This window comes from Lissotriton helveticus, chromosome 11 (genome assembly GCF_964261635.1).
Source record: "Lissotriton helveticus chromosome 11, aLisHel1.1, whole genome shotgun sequence".
Lineage (NCBI taxonomy): Eukaryota > Metazoa > Chordata > Amphibia > Caudata > Salamandridae > Lissotriton > Lissotriton helveticus.
The window spans coordinates 725,583,296-725,604,233 of record NC_136072.1 but is presented as its reverse complement, the minus strand read 5'-3'; the positions used below and the strand labels follow the sequence as shown (position 1 = coordinate 725,604,233).

The 20,938-nt window shown below is 43.6% G+C and overlaps 1 protein-coding gene across 3 annotated transcripts in view; it reads right to left on the bottom strand.

The window, feature by feature from the left end:
- The window catches only part of CDCA2 (cell division cycle associated 2), a 484,453-nt gene that overhangs the window by 175,299 nt on the left and 288,216 nt on the right, over positions 1-20,938 (bottom strand). For all 3 annotated transcript variants that reach the window (XM_078666604.1, XM_078666606.1, XM_078666605.1), the window contains exon 10: positions 16,245-16,498. In XM_078666604.1, the coding sequence (XP_078522730.1) occupies positions 16,245-16,498 (254 nt within the window). The remainder of the gene's footprint in view (positions 1-16,244; positions 16,499-20,938) is intronic.

The following is a 20,938-nucleotide window of genomic DNA, read 5'->3' as shown; positions in this document are numbered from 1 at the left end:
GTAGGGGATAGGTCGATCCTGACAGCTAGCAGCCCCTCTAAAAACTTTACGATTTCGTTTTTAATTGGCCCTAATTTCTCACAGCTACAAAACATGTGAAGCAGATCATCAGGGCCCTTACCGCATCTAGGGCAATTGTTATCCGCTCTCTTTCCCCAATCAAACAGTTTTGCCGGTGTATAATATAAGTTAAATAGGGTTTTAAAATGCTGTGCTCTTAAATTTGAGGATCGTAGAAACCTTTTATCCATAAGGATAGCTCTGTCTAGATCAATATCGGGGTCATTCAGTTTCCCAGCCCAGGTAGCCTCTGTCGTAAGCATATCATCTGGCAGCGTTCCCAAGAATAATGCATACATTTTCCTTATGCGACAGCCGCCTCCCTTCATGTAATCTAAAAGTGTACATTCTTTGGATATATCAATGGTGGGTCTTTTGGATTTAATTGTATTAGTCAATTGTATATATTTAAACTCTTGAGGGCCTTGGAGTGAATATCTTGACTTCAGAAGATCGAGGGGCCTTAGAGCATCCTTTACCATAACTTGGCCCAATGTAGTGATCCCCTGACTTTCCCAATGTCTCCAAGAGCCGTCTCTACTTAAGTACGGGAATAGTCCTGATTTCCAAAGTGGGGTATGTTTATTAAACTTCGGAATGCTCTGGTTCTTCTGTATTGCCAGCCATACCACCCGAATATCTTCCAATATTTTGTAACCTGGGGACTTGAAGAAGCGTTTATCATAGTTTCTTAATAATACACCAAACGCCTCGTTCCCTATTGCTAACTGGTATATGGATGGGATGCCACTCTGGGGGTGTATCATGTCAGCAGGGAAGAAAAGTATAGCCATATCTGTGAGGAGACAAGACCAGTGGTATAATTTTAAATTAGGTATACCCAAACCACGCTGTTCCTGGGGTAGAGACATAAATTTGATTGATCTCCTCACCTTTCCGTATTGCCAGAGAAAATTCATAAAAATAGCCTCCATCTCCCTGATCAGAATGTCATCTATTTTAAAGGGGATTGACCTAAACTTATATAAAATTTTTGGGAACATTACCATTTTGATAACATTAGCCCTACCTATAATTGATAAATGAAGAGTATCAATTCTTTTTAGATCCTTTTTCATTTTCAGCAGTAATGTCGAGAAGTTGTCTTTGATAATTTCCTGTGTCTGGGCATTAATTGTAATTCCCAGATAAACTACTGAATCCACATATCTATCATCGACTTTGACTGTTTGGCTTGAACATAAGACCTGTGTTTTTGCCACATTAAGTCTGTATCCAGACGCATTCCCAAAATCGGAGGTGATGTTGATTATTTCCCTCATAGCACTGACAGGATCAACAGTGGTGATAGCTATGTCATCCGCGTATGCGAGGATTTTGGTTTCAAGACCATTGGTAATAATTGGTTTTATATAGATATTACTCATAATGCGGCGAATCAGGGGATCAATATAGAGGGCAAATAGGATAGGTGAGCACGGACACCCTTGTCTCGTCCCTCTTGAGATATGGATCAAGTTGGAACCCTGACCCATTAACTGAATGCTAGCTATTGGATTGTAATACATGGCCTTGATAGCCTGCAGAAATCGAGGACCAAATCCTTTGCCGACCATCACATCCCAGAGAAAGCTCCACCTGACCCGATCGAACGCCTTCTCTGCATCGAGGAGGATCATCGCGATCCCCCCCCTCCCCCCGAGCATGCATGTCAAATAAAGTTATAGCTCTTTTTATATGGTCGGTGGTACCCCTTCCAGGGATAAAACCATGCTGCCAGGGAGAGACGAGGCCCGCGATAATCCTCCCCAACCGTGACGCCAATATTTTGGCGTAGAGCTTGTTATCGCTATTGATTAGTGATATAGGCCGATAGGAGCCCGGGCTCTCCTTGGGTTTGCCCTTTTTGTGAAATATCACAATGTTGGTTTTGGTCCAGGATTCCGGTATCTTGCCTGTATTAATAACCCCGTTAAATAGGTCTAGCAGGAGGGGAGCCATTTCTTCCCTCAGGCATTTATAGACCTCCAGAGGTATGAGATCAGGCCCTGCTGCCTTACCTGCGGATAGATCTTTCAGTGCCTGAAGAAGCTCCTCTATAGTAATATCCTGCTCTAGGGATTCCCTCTCATTGGACGTCAGATTACTACCTATATCCTGCCAGTTTGTACCCGGATAGGCTGTATCAGCATCCTCCTTATAGAGGTCCTGTTAAAAACGCCTGAAAACCTCTAAGATTTCTGTTGGTTTTTTATAGGTCTGCTCACCTTCTTTAATTTCAGTGATAATATTTTTTGTAGTGGCTTGTCTTATTCGGAGCGCTAAAGCCCTGCCGGCATTCTCACCTGTTTCGTACATACCTGCTCTGCGGGTCTGATATTCTGCTGCTGCCTTTTTTGCCAATTGCCGCTGGATATCTGCTTTTATAGTATTTAAACTTTCTAGGCTCTGAGACCCCTGGATCCCGTGACATATGTCTCTCCTATGTTGCTCCTCCGCCTTCGCCAGTTTGGCCAAGAGACACTCCCTGTCTTCCTTCATTTTTTTTCCCAGCCGTGCCGAAAAACTAATTGTCTCTCCTCTTAAACCAGCCTTAAAGCTATCCCAGACAATACTGCGGGATGCGCTATATCTATTAGCGTCAAAGAAGGATTGGGACCACCCTTTAATATGCGCTATATAATTGCTGTCCACTAGAAGCTTTCCATTAAATGTCCATGGTCTCATTTCTTCCCTTGGTTTGCTGATAGATATATTCAAGACAAGGGGGTTGTGATCGGATATTAGCTTAGGGAGCATTGAAATTTCGACATTGCTAAGTTGTGTGGCTGATACTAAAAAATAATCCAGTTTTGTATATTTATTGAATGGGTGTGAGAAATATGTGAACCCAGGATCATCTTTCTTTTGATTGCCCCAGACATCCTTCAGGCCGTAAGAGTGAATTATAGAGGACACCGCCCTGAATACCCGGGGCTTGCGGCCACTGTATGGGGTATTGCCTGTGAAATCGGCTGAGATGTTAAGATCACCGCAGAATACCATGGGTGACGGCCAGTTAGTAAGCTCACGCTCAATGTGGTCCATCACCCCTGGGTCGTCCAAATTAGAACCATACACTGAGCATAGAGTGATTCCTATTTTCAGCTCACATATTGCCCATCTGCCCAACGGGTCAGCTTTTGATTTTTTAGCCCCCCCCAATCCTACCCGGCCTATAATTGCTACCCCCCTTACAGTAGCGGTCTGTGAGGAACAAGACAAGATTTCATACCCCCTCATATTCAACCAATGTTTCTTTTTCCATGGTAAATGAGTCTCTTGAATACACAGAATGTCGGCCTTGATTAATTTGACATACTCCTCAAACTTTTCCCTCTTTTTCCAGTCATTCAGCCCTCCTATATTGAGGCTAACTATCTTAATCCTTGACATACCCCTGGAGAGAAACAAGCCAGCATACTAACCAATCACATTTTATCCTGAATCTATCAGCGACAAATATCACAGCTATCAAAATCTCAAATGTATCAATGAACGTGTTTATTGCATGAACTTTCTTTTTTTTGCTTTTTCCCCTCCCCCCTCCCTCCCTCAGGAGTCCCCTCCCTCCCCACCCCCCTGACCCCAACTCACTCCCAGGTGAGGCGCGCAGACTGAGTCTGTGCGTGTGATGGGTGAGGCCCGGCAGTGGGCACAGTGCGATCCAGAAGAATAGAAAAAACTAAAATCAACTTCAACCTCAACCTCAACCATGAGTTCACCATAAGTTAACACACTTTTTCCTCTGTGCAATTCAAACTAGAGCTTGAACTGATCTAAACCTTAGGTTTCAGCCCGTGACAGAGATTAGAACCTTAGCCTTTATTGGCTTATATAAGTAATGAAACATATTATAGAGAGTCTAGAAACTCCTGAGCCTTGATTTCCGAGGAGAAATATATGGTCTTGCCTTGGTGGATTATCTTTAACTGAGCAGGATTAATAAGATAGACCTGCACTTTTTTGTCCTGAAAAGGTTTGATTAATTGTCTTAATCTCCATCGTCGTTCCACGGTGGAATGGCAGAAATCCGGCCTGACGAAGAAGGACCCCCCTTCAAAGGTTCTTTTGGAGTCTGGCCGGGCTTTCTCTGATATAGACTGTCGAAGGAGAAAATTGCCTATGTAGATCAAGATTGCTCTAGGCTTATCACCTTCTCTGGCGTTTTTTCTCAGTCTGAAGGGAGTCCTATGTGCTCTCTGGATTTCGGTGGCCCAGTTCCAGCCGGCAATGTCTGGAAAACCTTTCTCAAATGTTTTTACGATGAACATTTTGACATCCTGACCCTCTGCCCCTTCAGGAATACCCAAGACCCTAAGATTGTTCCTTCTTTGTCTGTTCTCTAGGTCTTCCAGCTTCCACTGGACGTCGATAGCTTGAGCTCCAAGTGTTTCCACTTTATTAGTGGCTGCGGCCGCCTCGGCCTCTGTAGCAACTACCCTCTCCTCGAGATTTGTGACCCTGTCACCAACATTTACCCAGGCTTTTGAAAGCTTTCTGACCACTGCTTTCATCTTTCTTATCACGGCTTGGGATTTGAGGCTGTCTGACCGGGTCTCCTCTCTGTGTGCAGTTATACCTTGATGGAACAATTCGTTTGATTTACATTGCGAACAGTATTACCAGTTTTTTGTTATGTTATAGCCTATATATTCCTATGCACGTGTGTTTTGACTTATATTAGTCTAAAGTGCTTAGATCCTTGCTCCCTCATATCAGTTCTTTCTCTATTTCTGTATTATTTACAGCGTTTTGATGGCCTACGCTCCAACTATGCCTTGCTACCTCATACCTGTACTATACGTAATATTTTTTATAATAATAATATTCTGTAGTATTTACAGCGTTTTGATGGCCTACGCTCCAACTACGCCTTGCTACCTCATACCTGTACAATACGTAATATTTTTGCTATGTACATGAACTTGATGGTCTACCTCCCTACTATGCACCCTTGTTCCCCTACCCTTCCACCTGCCTTTGTAAAGCGCTCTGTTATCTGCAAAGATCTTGTTCGCGCTATATAAAACTCTCAAAATAAATAAAAAAAGCAGGTAATATACTTGGACCTAGGAGGAATAGAGGGTAAAAGATTAAAATGTTGGACTGCTACCTCAAGCAATTGTAAGTGTTTAGACATATTGCAAACATTCGCTTTGTGTGCTGGATGTAACACGTAACAAGTGGTAGGGGCACTCTCAGACATAGGTCCTGCATTCAATGCGTCACTGGAACCAAGCTACATCTGACTGATGAGCCCTAATAAAAGCAAAACCGGTATTGCGTTGCTTATGTACCAATTCAGGGAGGGCCTGGCCGTTCATGATGGACTGTTCCTATTAAAGTAGGGTAGTGGCTGACGTGCAAATGGTTGGGTCTAAATCGAGGCAGCATATTGGGTTGGAATGCTACCCAGACCAATTGCCAGTGGTTAGATGTATTGCACACATTCCTCATGACAGTTTGCGTTTAATATGTCCAAGAGCCAGAGTTCATCAGTTCTTTGTGAGAAGCTTTAACCTACACAGACTACAGATATTAGAGGCATGAGACTGCTGTCTAAGCTACTGGCAGTGAGGGCAAAATGCATGAAGAGGGCAGGCTGCTAAGGAAGCATTGGATGCCAGAGGCCTTCATCCCTTGCATCTTAATGTTACCAGAGGGGGTGGTGTACCCAATGTGTGACACTTGTGCTCATTCCTTACAGGCTCATTCCTTACTTCCATGGCCCTGGCATTTGCACTACCGCCCAAGGCTACACGAGAGGTCAATGCCCTACCAATCCTAAGAGTGGTGTTGACCCAGTATGTTAGGGTCTAATAGCTGTCATGCAATAATCCCATTTTGCAAAGTTCTAGCTCTCTGATTCCAGGCTCCCAAGCTGCAAAGAATCCATTGGATTAACTACTCTGTGCAGAATCCTCCTGTTCGGACGGACTGCTCACAAGAGGGCCCATGGAACCAAGCCACAAACCCATTTCTCAACTGAGAAAGCGCACTAGCAATAACGATTAGTGTCTGATCAGCATGGTGCAGCAAATCCTTGATAATGTGTGTGCCTCCTCCACAAGTCTTAACAGCAAACACTCATGCGGTTATGATAATCAGATATATGTATCAAGAGTGCAGGTTTACCAAATAGTTTTTGGGAGTTGACAGGTAAGTATGAGAATTCAGCATAAACAAGTGCAGAAAGCTACTTGGCAAGTGAGGTTTTTAGGTCATGTCTAAAGTGTAACAGACTTGGCTCTGCACAAAGGCTGGGAGGGAGAAGATTACAAAGCCTCAGGTATAGCGGGAAAATCTGCAACTGCCACTAGTACAGAGTGCAACCAGGAATAAACCAGAAAAAGTTGTCGCTTCCATACATTTCTATAATCGAAAAAGCATGATGCAACTGATCAAACCATAAGTGGACCCTGAGCTTCAAGAGATTGATCTTCCCTCGCTGTAGCAAGCACCACCTTTCTGTATGATCACCCCCCCCCTCCTTCCCAAGTTTTTGGGCTGATTTTTTTTTTTTACTTCGCAGTGCACAGGGCACTGCTGTCCAGGTGTCAGTGCATGTATTCTGACCCTCAAAGTACGTACACAATTGATTAATACCAGATTGGCTTACCAGTATGTCCCTTGCATATGGTACAAGAGGTAGTCAGGGCTAGTATGTTAACTGTCACTAGTGGACTGCAGCACTTAATTGTGCCACCACCACAGTGACAAAGTGAAAACAAGACTCTAGGCCTGCCATTGCAGCCTACTTGGGCAGCGTTAAAACTCAACATGGCAAAATAAACTCTTACTAGATAAAAACCGTCCATTTTAAATATTAATAAGCCAACCCTTTAAAAGGCCTTGTTAGTCCACCAGGCAGGCCGCTTAATATAAACAAGCATTTGCAATGCATTAGGTCTCAAACTTGCGACATTTTGTGCTATTAGCATTGTAAATGACTGCCTTTTATTTATATGTTTAAAAAACATACACTAATAAAAGGCAATATCATTTACAATACCAATGGGTCAAATTTTCGCAAATGGAAGACCTATTGCATTGCAAATGCTTGTTAATGAGATGCACGCATTAAGATTCGGCGCAGCATCGCAACTAGCGTGGGCACAAACAACTTGCCCAAAGCCTGGTAGCCTTCTACTGCTGGCAAGCAGCTCGCACGAGATAGCATGAAACAACCAGTAAAATATACATGCTGTGAAAATTCAGCTCAAAACTACGACTATTGACTAAGTTGAGTACCCAAAGCTGAGCGCCGACATATCTTCACAAAAACAGATGTGGATAAAGTCATTAAGGTATGTTTGCAGATAACTATATACAAATAGACTTGTAGCAGGAGAAATAAACGCGGTCCATAAACGCATTTGCCTTGCGGGGACACAGAGCCTGCCTGGGAGCTGTTACACACGGTTGAACTGAAATGCTAGCTTACACTTTTAAAGGTGCTTATAGAATTAAGCATGTCAGAGGAACATCAGTAAATCGTACATTTGTTTGCAGTTTTGTATAGCGCGAACTCGACCTGAAGGTATTAGAGCACTATACATGACCACCAGATATATTACACAAGGTCACATTCATTTTCTTTTTAAGGCACAGGGAGGTTATGTAATATGTCCAAAATAACAGGATGTTAAGTCAATGTCGAGACTCGAACCTGGTTTCCTAGTTCCAAGGTCTGCAGTCTAGTTGTAGTGCCACATCCCAACCCGCTATAGTGTGGAAGAGACTGCTTGGGTGGAGGAGGAGGGATTTGGCATGGCTTTAGGTTACTCAAGATTCATGTACACTAGTGCGAGTAAACATGTTCAAACAAGAGCAAATGCACACACAATTAAAATGTTAAAGGGACGTGTGAACACATTCAAAGGGCCAATCTAACTGCAATGATTTTCAAAGTATTCAAGGGAAGATAGAAATCAAATGCCTTGAAAACCACACTACAGGGATGGCCTGGTACTTTACCTATCTTAAGTAGAGGCGCTATCGAGTAAAACGCGTTCGGTTTTGGACCCCAGAAAAGGCAAGTAACGAAAGCCATGTGGGCCCTCTCATTGGGGTGAACAGTGAAACTAACCGGCAGAACAGTGCCCTCCCCCAATTCTTGTCACATGTAAACCATTAGCCAACAGCCACCGGAAAGCCTCCCTAACCCACTAAAGCCCGCAACTGAAGAGGAATCTGTTTCCTCCAACACATGGCTCCATTGCACGATGCACATGCTTCTACAGAAGTGGTCCTCCATGTGTGTAGTGCGCCGCTAGCCCCATGCCGATCAAGCCTTGCTGCCAGCATGACCTGCACATACATAGCTAATTCTTTGACCAGGCTTACTCAGTACAGCAGGGAGAGGCCGACCACCCGAACACGAGGGGCCAAATACAAGCACATCTCTCCGGCACTCAAAGAGCTGAAATGGCTCCCTATCCACCAGCGAGCCAGCTTCCGTACAGCGTGCCTCAGGCACAAAGCCCTGCACACAGGCAAACCAGAATACCTGGCCGCGAAACTCAAGAGGGCTGGCCAGGCCAGACCAGGAACCCCAGCAGCTCCAACACGCTTCTTCTCATCCCACTCAAATCACGGAAGCACAAAACCACCAACAATTCCTTTTCAGGAAATGCTCCCAAGATCTGGAACTCCATCCCCCCCCCCCCATATCAGAATGACCACCTCCTTCCTGAAATTTAAGACACTACTCAAAGCCCTCTTCCTAGAATGTTCGCTGGCATAATGACATTCTCACTTCTATATGGGGCAGGTCAGCTACCCTCCTCTCCCGAAATGGGGCGCACTCAAACTATGCCCCGCGTTGCTCTCAAGTGAACAATCTGCAGACTTGTATTTCTCTTACTGTTTTCGTGTTCTTATCTGACGCCCAGAGAACTTTTTTTTTTTTTTATTCTCTTGTTCATAACTGTACATACTGTGAAGCGCTCGGATACCCTCGGGTCTAGCTAGCGCTATACAAAACTTCAATAAATAAAAAATCGAACAAAGTCGTAAAGAGTAGAAGTGGTGGAGCCTCGGAGGGAGGGGACCACCCCGGCACACCCACCTCTGTAAATCAAACATCCTTTCATCCGGTGGTAACTGTATTCCACTAATGGTATTTGTAGCACTCACAAAATAAAGGGAGTCACAAGCGCTCCCACAGCTGACGGGACTCCAACCAATCAATATGTAAAAGGATTAAGCGCAGCGCTCGAGGGCGGGACGGGGATGAGGGGCTGTCAGCCACACTGCCATTATTAATTGCTTGTGCCGGTATTGTGTGAATGTAAACCCGGGCGCCGTATTGAAGATAAAGCACGGTATTTGTGTAAATCAAATTTCCGCCATTGTGACAAAAGTAAAAGCGCACATTGCACAAAGGAAATAAACACAAAAAGTGCCGCCATTGCGGCGAGTGATGTTTGAGGGGCGGGACAGTGAAGAAATAAAAGAGTTCTTAAACACAAAAGCTGAAGAAGGTAAGTCCACGAGAGCGGACGAAAACTGTAGTTAGGCGGTGCTGCTTCCAGAATAAACGGAAGTGACACATTGGTTCTACAGCCAATAATAAGCCCACTAAGAAAAGCAATGCCAGAGTTTACTAATAGCAAGCAGCAACAGAAATAACCCAGCAATGCCTATGCGAGACCTAAACAAAGAGGCTTGTTGCTATGATGTTTAACATGACAGTGGAAACACTAAGTTGCCATTTCACTGTACCAAGGCTGGTAGTCCCATTGGCTAACAGAGTTTCACTAACCACCAAGCTAAGGGCTAACTTGCATTTGGGACTACCACCAAAGATCTTACTCAAATGTATCATATTAATTGTTACACTAAACCAAACTCATTCCTGCGATCAGACTTCCGGTAACTTTCAATAGAATTGTCACTTTGGAAAGTCATCCTTTAGCTGCCCAAACGTCTGATAGCCTTTCCTGAATTTCTGCAACAGTTGTCACCGAGATAACCATGCCCCCTGCTAGAAGTGTGAAAAGCTCCAAGTAAAAGGAAATAAAAATAATTGTTTGTTATTGCACCATGTTGGATCTGGGTGGAGAGTTTTACCATTGGATTGTTTGGTGGCTAATTCCCCAGGGAGTGATATAAAGTGGAAAGGGTTGCCACCTGGTAGCTATTCCCCCAGTGGCTAGTCAGATCCTTCCCTCCCACAAATGCAAAGATGCCCTACTATTCCATGGACCCAGTAAAGAAAGGGTACATCCAACACCGGACTGCAGCAAGCGAAGGACCCGCAAAGAGGACTGTGCCTGTTGTACTCATTCATGGAAAAGAGCTCTATTTGTGCCAGGACTGAAGTGATTCCAAGAGCTAGTTGACTGACCACCTGATAAGCCTCAGGACCACCAACAGCAAAGGAAACATACCTCTGGAGAACCCAGCAGCCAGACAGCCTCTCAGGAGAACGGTGATGGATTAAACCCAGATCTTTTGACTGGGTGTTAGTGTTTGATTGGTTCAGATGCTCCGTCCATCACCACCCCCTTTTGTACCGCTTTGGCCGCCATAAGTGTGGCAGGGAATGCTCTTATAGGCCGATTACTTTAATGAATAGCGACACCAAAATCTACTCCAAGGCATTGGCTACTAGATTTGCTACAACAATAGGAAACCTTGTAAGTAATAATCAACACGGGTTTATCCCTGGAAGGGGCACCACGCACCATACGCGTAAGGTTATCACCCTATTCGATGTCGCGGAGGTTACAGGAGACCCGATGGCGGTTATGTTACTCGATGCCGAAAAGGCTTTTGATCGGGTCTCCTGGAACTATTTGTGGCATGTTTTAATTAGGGCAGGGGTTAAAAAGGTGTATATTGGAGCATTACAGACATTATACACGAATCCAGTAGCTTCCATAAGAGTAAATGCAGGTTCTACTCGACAATTCAAGATTAAGCGGGGCACGAGGCAGGGATGCCCGTGCTCCCCGCTTTTATTTGCAATGTATATGGACCCCTTAATCCGTAGGATAGAGCTCTGCGAGAGAATTACTCCCTTACACACACATTTGGGACAATGCAAGATTCTTGCATATGCCGATGATGTGGCAGTGATTACACCAAACCCCACGGAGGCTATTGGGCAGATAGAGATTGAGGCACGGAGATTTGGCCAAATCTCGGGATACGCTTTAAACACCTCTAAGACACAGATAATTAAAAACTCTTATACACAATGTGATGATATCCGTGTGGTTCAAACAGGGGTGTATCTCGAAGTAAACATCACGGCTGAGCTTGATACCCTAGTGGGAAAAAATATAGTCCCAATAATTGCTAATGTAAGGAAGCAATTAGACAGGCTAGATAAATTACATCTCTCAATTGATGGGCGAACAAACATTGTAAAAATGATGGTATTGCCAACATTTTTATACATATTGAGAGCCATCCCACTATTTTTTTAAAACAAGTGGTTCAAGACTTGTGAGCATATGATTAACCGGTTTATCTGGGCAAAGGGGAAAACAAGGAGAGCGTACAGATTTATGACATTAACACGAGAACGGGGAGGATGGGCGCTCCCAGATATAAAGTTATATTATTGGGCAGCAGCACTTCAATATATGGTGGGTTTATTGGGAGGAGCAGAGGTAGAAGCCCAGGATGGCACATTAGCTATTTATGGATTAGTAATGGGAACGGAGGCAGAAAACCTACTGTTGAAATTTACAGATGCAAGTTATTATAAAAGGACAAGATTTAAGACTATCCTAGCAGCATATAAAATATGGAAATCATTTACTAAGCGGTTCGGAATTGGGAAATATAATGTTTATACAAGGTTAGAAGGCAATCCCACTCTTCCTAGCAAGGTGTTTGCTGATACAGTCTTTAATGAGTGGGGCAGGCAAGGAATTCGGAAGGTTGGTGACATTTTAGGTCCACAAGGCATGATGCAATTCTCAGAGCTACAGACACGCTATGGCTTAGACACGAGACAATTCTTTAAATATCTTCAAGTAAGAAGCTGCATTAATAAAAAAAAGGGTGGCCCTGCGGGATTTGTAAAGAATCCAATATTGGAGGTTATACAAGCAGGTTGCACGATTAAGAGGTCTATTTAGAATTATCAAGTTTAAAGAAAGATGACTTAGAGAAGTGGGCGGATAAATGGGCAACTGGCTTAGACATAGACCGAGTTCATTTTTCTCACTCATTAGATATGGGACAGAAATTGTGTTCAGCCTCATTACAATCTCAACACTATAAAGTTTTGTACCTCCTATACTATACACCTGTGAAACTTGCCCAATGGGGAGCTGTGTCAGGTACTAGCTGTTTTAGATGCGGCAGTGTAGAGGCTGATTTATTACACATTTTTGCAAAATGCCCCCAATTGGAAACAACTAAGAAGGATATTGAGAATTTTCTAAATAATGCTTTAGGGATTGAAATTGTATTAACTCCATCAATAATATTACTAGGAGTTGAGGTGGAGGGGCAGACACGGAATGGAAGTTTTACTTTCGTAGCGATGGCAATCTTGAGATTATGTATAGCCACGCTATGGCTGGACCCCCTCCCTCCAACGTATTATCAATGGTTAGCTAAGCTACTTTCAACTTACAAGCTAGAATCCGCTATATACGCTAGGAAGGGGAAAAAGGGAAGGAAATTGGGTAGTCAAATCTGGAAACCGATTATTCGGTGGAAAGAAGGAAATATTAGTGGATAGACACTATGAAGAGCTGCTCTTCTGATGTTTTTTTTTTTTTTGGGAATATTAAACTATAGTTAGATGATTATGTTCTTCAGTTAGTTGGTTCTGATTTAAGAATGCAACAGCAGATAGATTGATGTAACTATGCAATGAATGATTTCATATATGTATATGTATTCTATACGATAGTATTGTTTCTATTTTCTTATTGTGCCCTGTACATGTTATAAAAAAAGGGAAAATACTCCCAAAAAAAAGGGAATACACTTAAAAAAAAAAAAAAGAAGAACTTTATTAAAATAAATAAATACACTTATCACAAGAGTGTGGAGTCCGAAGCTTCTGAGCGGCATTTAATGGCTTCTGCCTGGTTGCTGACTCATGGCTTATACACAGAAGAGTGCCGGAGTAATGCTGCTGCTGGGGGCCTACACATAGTGCTTTGACACTTAAGAAATTTGGGGTGCCTACCATGCGCGTGGCGATGTGTTAATGCCCGCTTACTGCTGCTGGTTGAATGCACAGGTGTACCTACGAGAGGAATAGCTTACGGATAGCAGCAGGGAGGACCCAGAAACAGCTTAAGGAGAGGAGGAGGCACTTTAAGTGAATGTGCCCGCTTACTTCTGCCTTAAGCGTGAACGTACATGTAACAGCTTACAAAGAGCAGGTGGTGGAGGCAGGAGAATCCTTGCTGGCAGTTCCTCATTATAGGAGTGATGCAGGAAGGAAACATGCATGCCTATTATACCTGCTTTACACGCAGTGCTAGAGAAATGCTTTACATTGAAGCAGCTATGGATGCTGAACCGGAACAAACACCCACCGAAACACTAGCAGAAAACAAAAGAAAAAGATAGTCCCCAAAGCAAACAGATAAACAACTAAAGCATAAAGATACAGTACTTGACCTCTGCTCTATGGGAAGCAATTAAAGACAAAAAGGAGGGACAAAGAGGAAGGATGGACCACTAGCAAGCATCGATCTTTAGAGGAAACTGAAAAACAAATGAAAGGCAGTGGGCGGGCTTTAAGCTCACAAAGAATTATATACTAAAGTATATAAACTATAGTATATGAAAATGGACTTGAAAGTTTGACCTAAAAACTGAGACAATAAAGAAATCCAACAGCAACTCATAAAAAACTATTTTTATGGCGTTTTAGACACCATAACGCAAAAAGAAAAAATCACTGGAGGGTACTAGAGATCTAGATTTTAAAAAGTACAGTAAATCACTTTTTTTTCAACCACGAACAGCATTGGCAAATTCAACAAATATGACATTAGAAGTATTGCTATCCGTTAGAGTTACTTTGGGCAGCCCAACTCTGACATGAAGCTAGTCAGTGGGACCAGTGAGGTCCTCAGAAACAGTTACCTCGGTAGGGGAAGCAGTCAGTTCCAGGCACTTTGATCCTTTCCTATTGCTTCTTACGGAAGTGTTCCTCATGTCAAGGATATAGGTTGCTGAAGATTCTCAAGGAATCCGAGGATGAGCTGCAGTCAACGGGGGTCTTTCTGCGGCTACTCCTTGGGCCAGTCCTCAGAGGGGGTAGGGTGGCCCGGGCCACGGGGTCGATGCCCCTCTAAGTCCTCTCGGTCCTGGTAGAAGTCCAGTTGCAACTGGGCTACCAGTCTCCTGGTATCATGGTCACAGCCAAATCCCTCTCTGAGTGATAACTTGTCTTCTGGGTGACCAAGCTGCACTCCAATGACTCTCCCGTGCCTTGTGGACGCGGGTAAAACTTTGAGAATCAGGTCCTGATCTCTGGTGCTGCACGGCAGCAGGATGAAGATTCTGAGCTACTAACTAGGCCCAGCAGGCTTCTTCATTTGTTGTGGCCCTGGGCTGCGAGAAACTGCCCCTTGGAGTCTCTTGTTTCGCCTGTTTCTCTGGAGTAGACTTCTCCATGTGCAGGACACAGAAGGCACAGTACCTTCTCCTTTGCTAGCCAGCTGGTGCAGTCCACGCCAGTGAAAGTGCCCTCTGGGTAGACTCGATCAGTAGCCAATGGGCTACTAGGTTCCCTCCATCCTGATGACCATTTCCAGGAAAGTGTGGCATCTGGCTATCATAGGATGCACCATTCTTCCCATTCCTAACATACAAGAACTCTGGGCGGCCAGAGCTCCCTTGTCCAACACAGAAGTTTGGCTACCAAGGGAGGCTACACGCCTCTGGAAAACTGGTTTGGCAACCAGCTTCCCCTTTGCTGTTCCCAGTGCCAGCCTGTCTGCCAAAAGAATAGAGCAGCCCCTCTCACAAGTGGCTTCTCCTTTGAAGCTTGCCTTTTGGGCTAACATGGTGTGGCTTCCTGTAGGAGGGAGGTAACACCTCTTTCCAGTGCAGGCTTATACTGTAACCTTTACTGGGAGTCATTAGCAAATCTCCCCAGGAGGGCAGGAAACTGTTTTAGAGACAACCCTCATGTGCAACCGTTGTAGGCACAGGAGATTAAAGGCAACTAAGTGACAACTTTTCAAACAAGTTATATTAATTTCGACTTCAGTACAAAGTAGGGCTTAAAGCAGTGAGTTGTTGATACCTTGGAATACCAATTGTGGTTGCACCGTCCCGGAGTTAGCACAGCTGAGGGGGGTCAGCGTGTAACTCTGTACTCGCCAACTGGGCGACCAAGTCTTTCCACAGTAAAAATCACAGTTTTGCGTTTTTACTGTCTGAACATCTTAAATACATGTCCTGCCCATGAAATATGATGCACCCTGCCTTAGGGCTCAGTAAGCCTGCCATAGGGGTGACTTGCACATACATCAAGTGAAAGTCTGACTTTTCCATAGCTTTAATAGCAAAGTCGGACTAGCAGTTCAAAAATTGGCTCTTTCAGGCTGAAATGGAGGACTGGGAGAATAGTTTTACCTGTGTCACCCCCAGGGTAGCTCAACCAGTACTGTATTCCCGGGGGATTACCCTCCAATTTACCTGCCATGGGTGCCAATGCTCCATATACTAGGGACTTTTATGTAATTAAGCTTATGCCATTTGGGTACAATTCAATGTACATACACGTTTTAGGGTGAAGGCACTGTCACTAAGGTCTGGTTAGCAGGCCTCAGTGCACTTTCAGAGCAGAAAAAACAGCATCAGTCAAAAAAGTTGGAGATGACCATACAAAAAGGCATTTCCTTGCAATACAGATATGAGTATGAGCCGTATTTTATGTGTAAACTGAAGATTCTAATATGCTGCTTAGTGTAGTTTGGATAACTATTGTATAGGGTTGGTAGTTAGACTAACTTCAGCTCTTGTTTCATGCAAAAGATTGACCTCTGCTGCATACCTCAATGTTTCTCCGCATAAAAAGCATGTTGTCTATCCAATCATAATGCTTCTTACATACACTGCAACAACGAAAGCTCAATCTTCAATTGTAATGTAGCCACATTGCGAAGGTACACAATTTGCTCACTATAAGGAAACTGCACTTTCAGTTTCGCAACAATTATATATTTATGAAAACTTACCTCATCATTGTCAAAGTTTGGTTGTTCGATGGGTTCTAAGTGGATAAGTGGTAAAGCTTCTACTGGAAATTTGATATTGCTTAAGCTTTTACAATGGTCCGGAGTTGTTCCCTTACGAAGTGGAGTATTTGCCGGTAATGTTTTGTCAAATATTTCAGGGCTTAGAGCTCTGCCAAATGTGACCTTTTTCCTCTTCTGATCTTTGGGCTCACCAGGGGTGCGACTTCCATCCTGAATAACTGTTCTGCTTTTACCTGCAATAAAATTACCAAAATCAAACAAAAAGTGGGACACAGCAGAAGACAAGGACATCAATTAGCCTTTGAATCTCATTACGAGCAGCCCAGTAAATGGTGCAATATTAATCACATTTGATCAATCCAATTTTGGAGAGTCTAAATTTATTGGGTGCAATAAGTACCACCCAATTACATCTTTTTTTGGGATGAACATGCAGAATTTGGCGCTTACCACAAAATGTGCTTTTGTCTGGTAAATACCAAGAATTTTTCTCCAATAAATAGTGGCAGGTTTGACCTGCCAATATTTATCACAAAACCAGACGTGCAACTACCAGTGAATCAATGAAACAGGTCAACGGTGGAACAATTGATGCACCTAGCAAAAGTTTCCTCCTAACAGACTGGTTTAAAATTTGAGTGAATCAAGATCTGCCTCTGCTCATGATTACAAAACAAGCACTGGCAAAGCCAACCGGTCTCTGAACTTCATTATTCTATCACTGGCTTTGACAATACTTGTTCTTGATAAACAGTATTCGCAAAAGCAAAACTAATAATACATTCTCCTGCATGATAATGTACATATATACAAACATCAAGACAGACTGCTTTTTAATGTTAAAACATTTAATTTAGCATTTCAAGATGGGGACCTACATCCTGAAATCGTAAATTACACTGGAGTAAGTAGGCAAAAGTTCATTTTCTAGAAAGGAAACTGAGTAAAAAACCTTAAGATGGTTGAGGGGTGGGGAATAGCAACATGGAAAGCGTACCGGATGGAATTCTAATGGGGCAGTATCATATGGGGGAGACAAGAAGAACACATGTACTCCCATGGAGTAATGGCATCAAAGAAATACAAGAAGGCAATGCATTGAGTAAGAAGTATGCAAATAAGAATGACTAGGTTGACAAAAAAAGCCAAGCCAACAATGGAAAGATCTAAACCCCAAAAAGTGTGGATATTGAACACAATAGTCTTTCGAAAAGACAGGGATAAACCAGACTAGAAGGTCCAATACATACGAAAGATTAGGGACAGATAAGGGTGCTCCGCGCACAATATCCAAGCTGTGGACCAAAGTATAAGCAGGTCAACCCTTGACTAACAGGAGGTGGCTGGCAGTCCTTTTAGGGCCCTGAAGGCCTCTCCAACCACCACCTTTGCTGAAGTGCATGGATAGCGGCAGGAACAGGAGTTAAGCCATTAGGAAGGAGTGGGTGCACTGAGCTAGCTACCCAGAGAGCAAAAAGTTAGCCACAGCAAGCGTCTGAAAAAATACCACATCATTGAGTGCAGACGTACCCTCCACTACTAGGCCACAATTGCGCCACCACAGCTCACCACAAATAACATGGGAGCTGGGTAACCGCTGCAACGGATGGCAGTATGTACAAGCGGCAATATGCCACAGCTAAGAAATTGCTACTCAGGACACAAAGTTACCAGAGGGGCAGAATCCTCTCTCCGTAGAGTGGGAAGGGGTGCGCAAGTGAAGACCTCGTCAGGAATACTGGAAAGAGGCAGGAGGCGAAGCCTACTTTCATAGGCACAGATGGGGGTCTCGCTCACACACCCACTTAGGTTCTTCCTTGCTCATCCCCTCTGGTGCTATTTTGGAAGACTGTGTAAGCATCTGGAAATGAACCCGCTCGCCATAATTGTAGTAAAATGGATGTCAGTCCAAATAATCCTTTTCAATCTAATGCATATCCTAAAATACAGTTCAATAGTTTGTTAATGCTGCTTATATGTTCAGAAAATGAATGCTAATTTTTACAAATTTATAGAAAGCAGAATGTGAAATATATTTTAACAAGTATTGTCTATAAAATAGAAGAAAAAATAGATCAATTCCTGACACTAGAATTGGAAAAGTGTTCAATATTTTTTAGAAGAATATTTAATTCAGAGAAATGTGCAGAGAGTGGCAATATCACCGGGCACTAGAGCTATCAGAGGTTCCCGTTGGTTCCCATAGGGAAAACAACATGATGTGCTCGCATGCATATCGGAGCAAATTGTCAAGAGTACAAAATCCTCCATCACTGATGAAAACATATCCTCAGAGTAGTGAAACGTGGTAATGTGTACAAAGAGCTAAATACACCAAGATTCAGGTTCTGGGTAATAGGAATTTTTTAAGGACTCTAATGCTTAGTACTTATTACCCATTCTTGCTTTGCTGAAAGAAAAAAAAACCAGCACATTTCTAAATCAACTGATTTTTGTTGGTAGCGATCACAATGTTCACAAAGACAGAAGATTGGAAGGCGAAAGTCGCTAATAGGTTCAAATGTTTATGCTTCAAAAACTCCTCTTTCTAGGAATATTAGAACGTTGAAAGCTAGAGCATGTTAGCATTCTACTAAATTAAGGTTATAATAAGCTGTGCACTCGTCGACCAATTTGAGAAAACATTTGCATATCAATTCAACCCTACCGACTGGTAGCACACACAAAGCTCAATCTACAAAATGAATTATGAAGACATATCACGCTCAACAGAAGCCAGAGCTGATACCTTTGCATTTGCTACTTAAGAAGCAACTAGAATTTATGCATTAATACAAGACGACATTTCAAAATCCTCTACAGTAAGGAGCAAAGAACAGAACGTGAAACCACTCATTTACTTATCCAAACGAAAAATAAACCAAAAACTTCATGCCAACACTTTAATCAAATATCATAAATCCCTGCGCATCCCCAGGGGCCTACGGATTGCATTAAAACCTTCACTTTGTAAGAACTCAAAACCGTTCCAAGATAAATGGTACGCTATCCTTAATAAGTGCAGCCTGGATCTCATTCTTTTAATAATAGAGGAACTATCTAACATCTTGATTGAAATAGAAAAAGAAATATCAGAAACAGAGGAATTAACAAAAAATATGCACTCAGAAGAATGGGATACACTTATAGCAGACATCAACCAACAACTAGATAAGCACAGTAATGACATCAACGAACGTAAAATTAGAAAATTTCGGAGTGACACGCTGGATTATAAACTGGGAGAAGTGTACACCTGGGCGGAGGTGTACGCATAAAGGAGAAGAACCCGCCCATACACCCAAAACACCGATACATCTTCTTCAGATAGTGACATAATTGAACGCCAACTGAGAACAGGACAACAAAGTGGACGCACTCAGGGACCACGATCAACCGAGAGGACACAAGAACAAACATCCAGTACATCAACAGGCCCAACCAATATCCCTTTTTAGGTCAAGCTAGAGTTGCGCATGCGTAGCACGCGGTCTAGCTCGGTACCTATTGTTTTTAGTTTCCTGGGAATCTGAGACAGCTTTCGGCCACACGCCTCTGCTGTCTCAGATTTCTCCTCGTAATCGCGCTTTCCCTGCTGGCTGTTTGCTGTGTGCGCGCGCTGTTTCGCTTTCGGGTTTGGGGGTTACTGAAGACGTGTAGTGCTGGGTGCAGACAGACACTCGCGTACACCCCCCCCGCCCAACCCCCACGGTCATCGGGCTCTTTTAACACTAACACACACGCATACATACACACGCATACATACACACACACGCATACATACAGACACGCGCGCGCACACATCCCCCTCACACCCCACTCACCAGGTTCTTGTCGCGTGTCCCTCGGCAGCCAGCGGGTCATTCTGGGCAACAGGCGGGGCCGCGGGGCTCTCCACAAGCACGGGAGCCCCGCTAGCTGAGACGCAAATCTTCCGTAGGGAATAGCAGCCCGGCTCCAGTCTGCTTCCTGTATTAGTCCGGCCCCGCCCCCGTCCCAACAAAGGTTGCCTGGCTTCCGTGCATTTCTCTTCCCCCCTTCCCCACAGCAATGCCAAGAGCTTGTTGTTTTACCTTCCCTTCCCCGTTTAATGGGCATATATCGTGGATCTTTTAATTGCGCACGTGATATAATACCATCGGCGCAACGATTTCTGTGCATCGCAAGATAACTGTGCCAGAAGTAGAAGGCCGAATGGCAGGAACCAGGTTCGAGCCTGCCGTCAGCTTAACATCTTCTGATTATCAACAAATCACAATGTTCTTAAAAAAATATATCAGATCTGTGTAATGTAATTTGATGTACATGGGCCGAGCTAGGGCTAAATAAAAACTGCTAATAAGGACAACTATTTGTAATCAGTTCCGGACTAAATGAAAAATGCGCGCGCGCATTTTCTATCTCTACAAGTGTACATTTTTTACGACAAAAATTGTCTCATATTCCCGGATTTCACGCAAACGTGGAGAAAGAATACTTGACGACGTTGTGAAATTGTGATATTTTCCATCGAACTTCACAAACGTTCACTTCAGATGAAAAAAAGATATCTCTGCTCTCGTCTGCTCATCAGACCCGGCGCCCGCAGCTCCAGCAGGCATGGATTTGAACAGAGATGTCTGGTATCACACCTCGCGCTCCATCGACCCGAAGAAGCGCCTGTCACGGAGCCG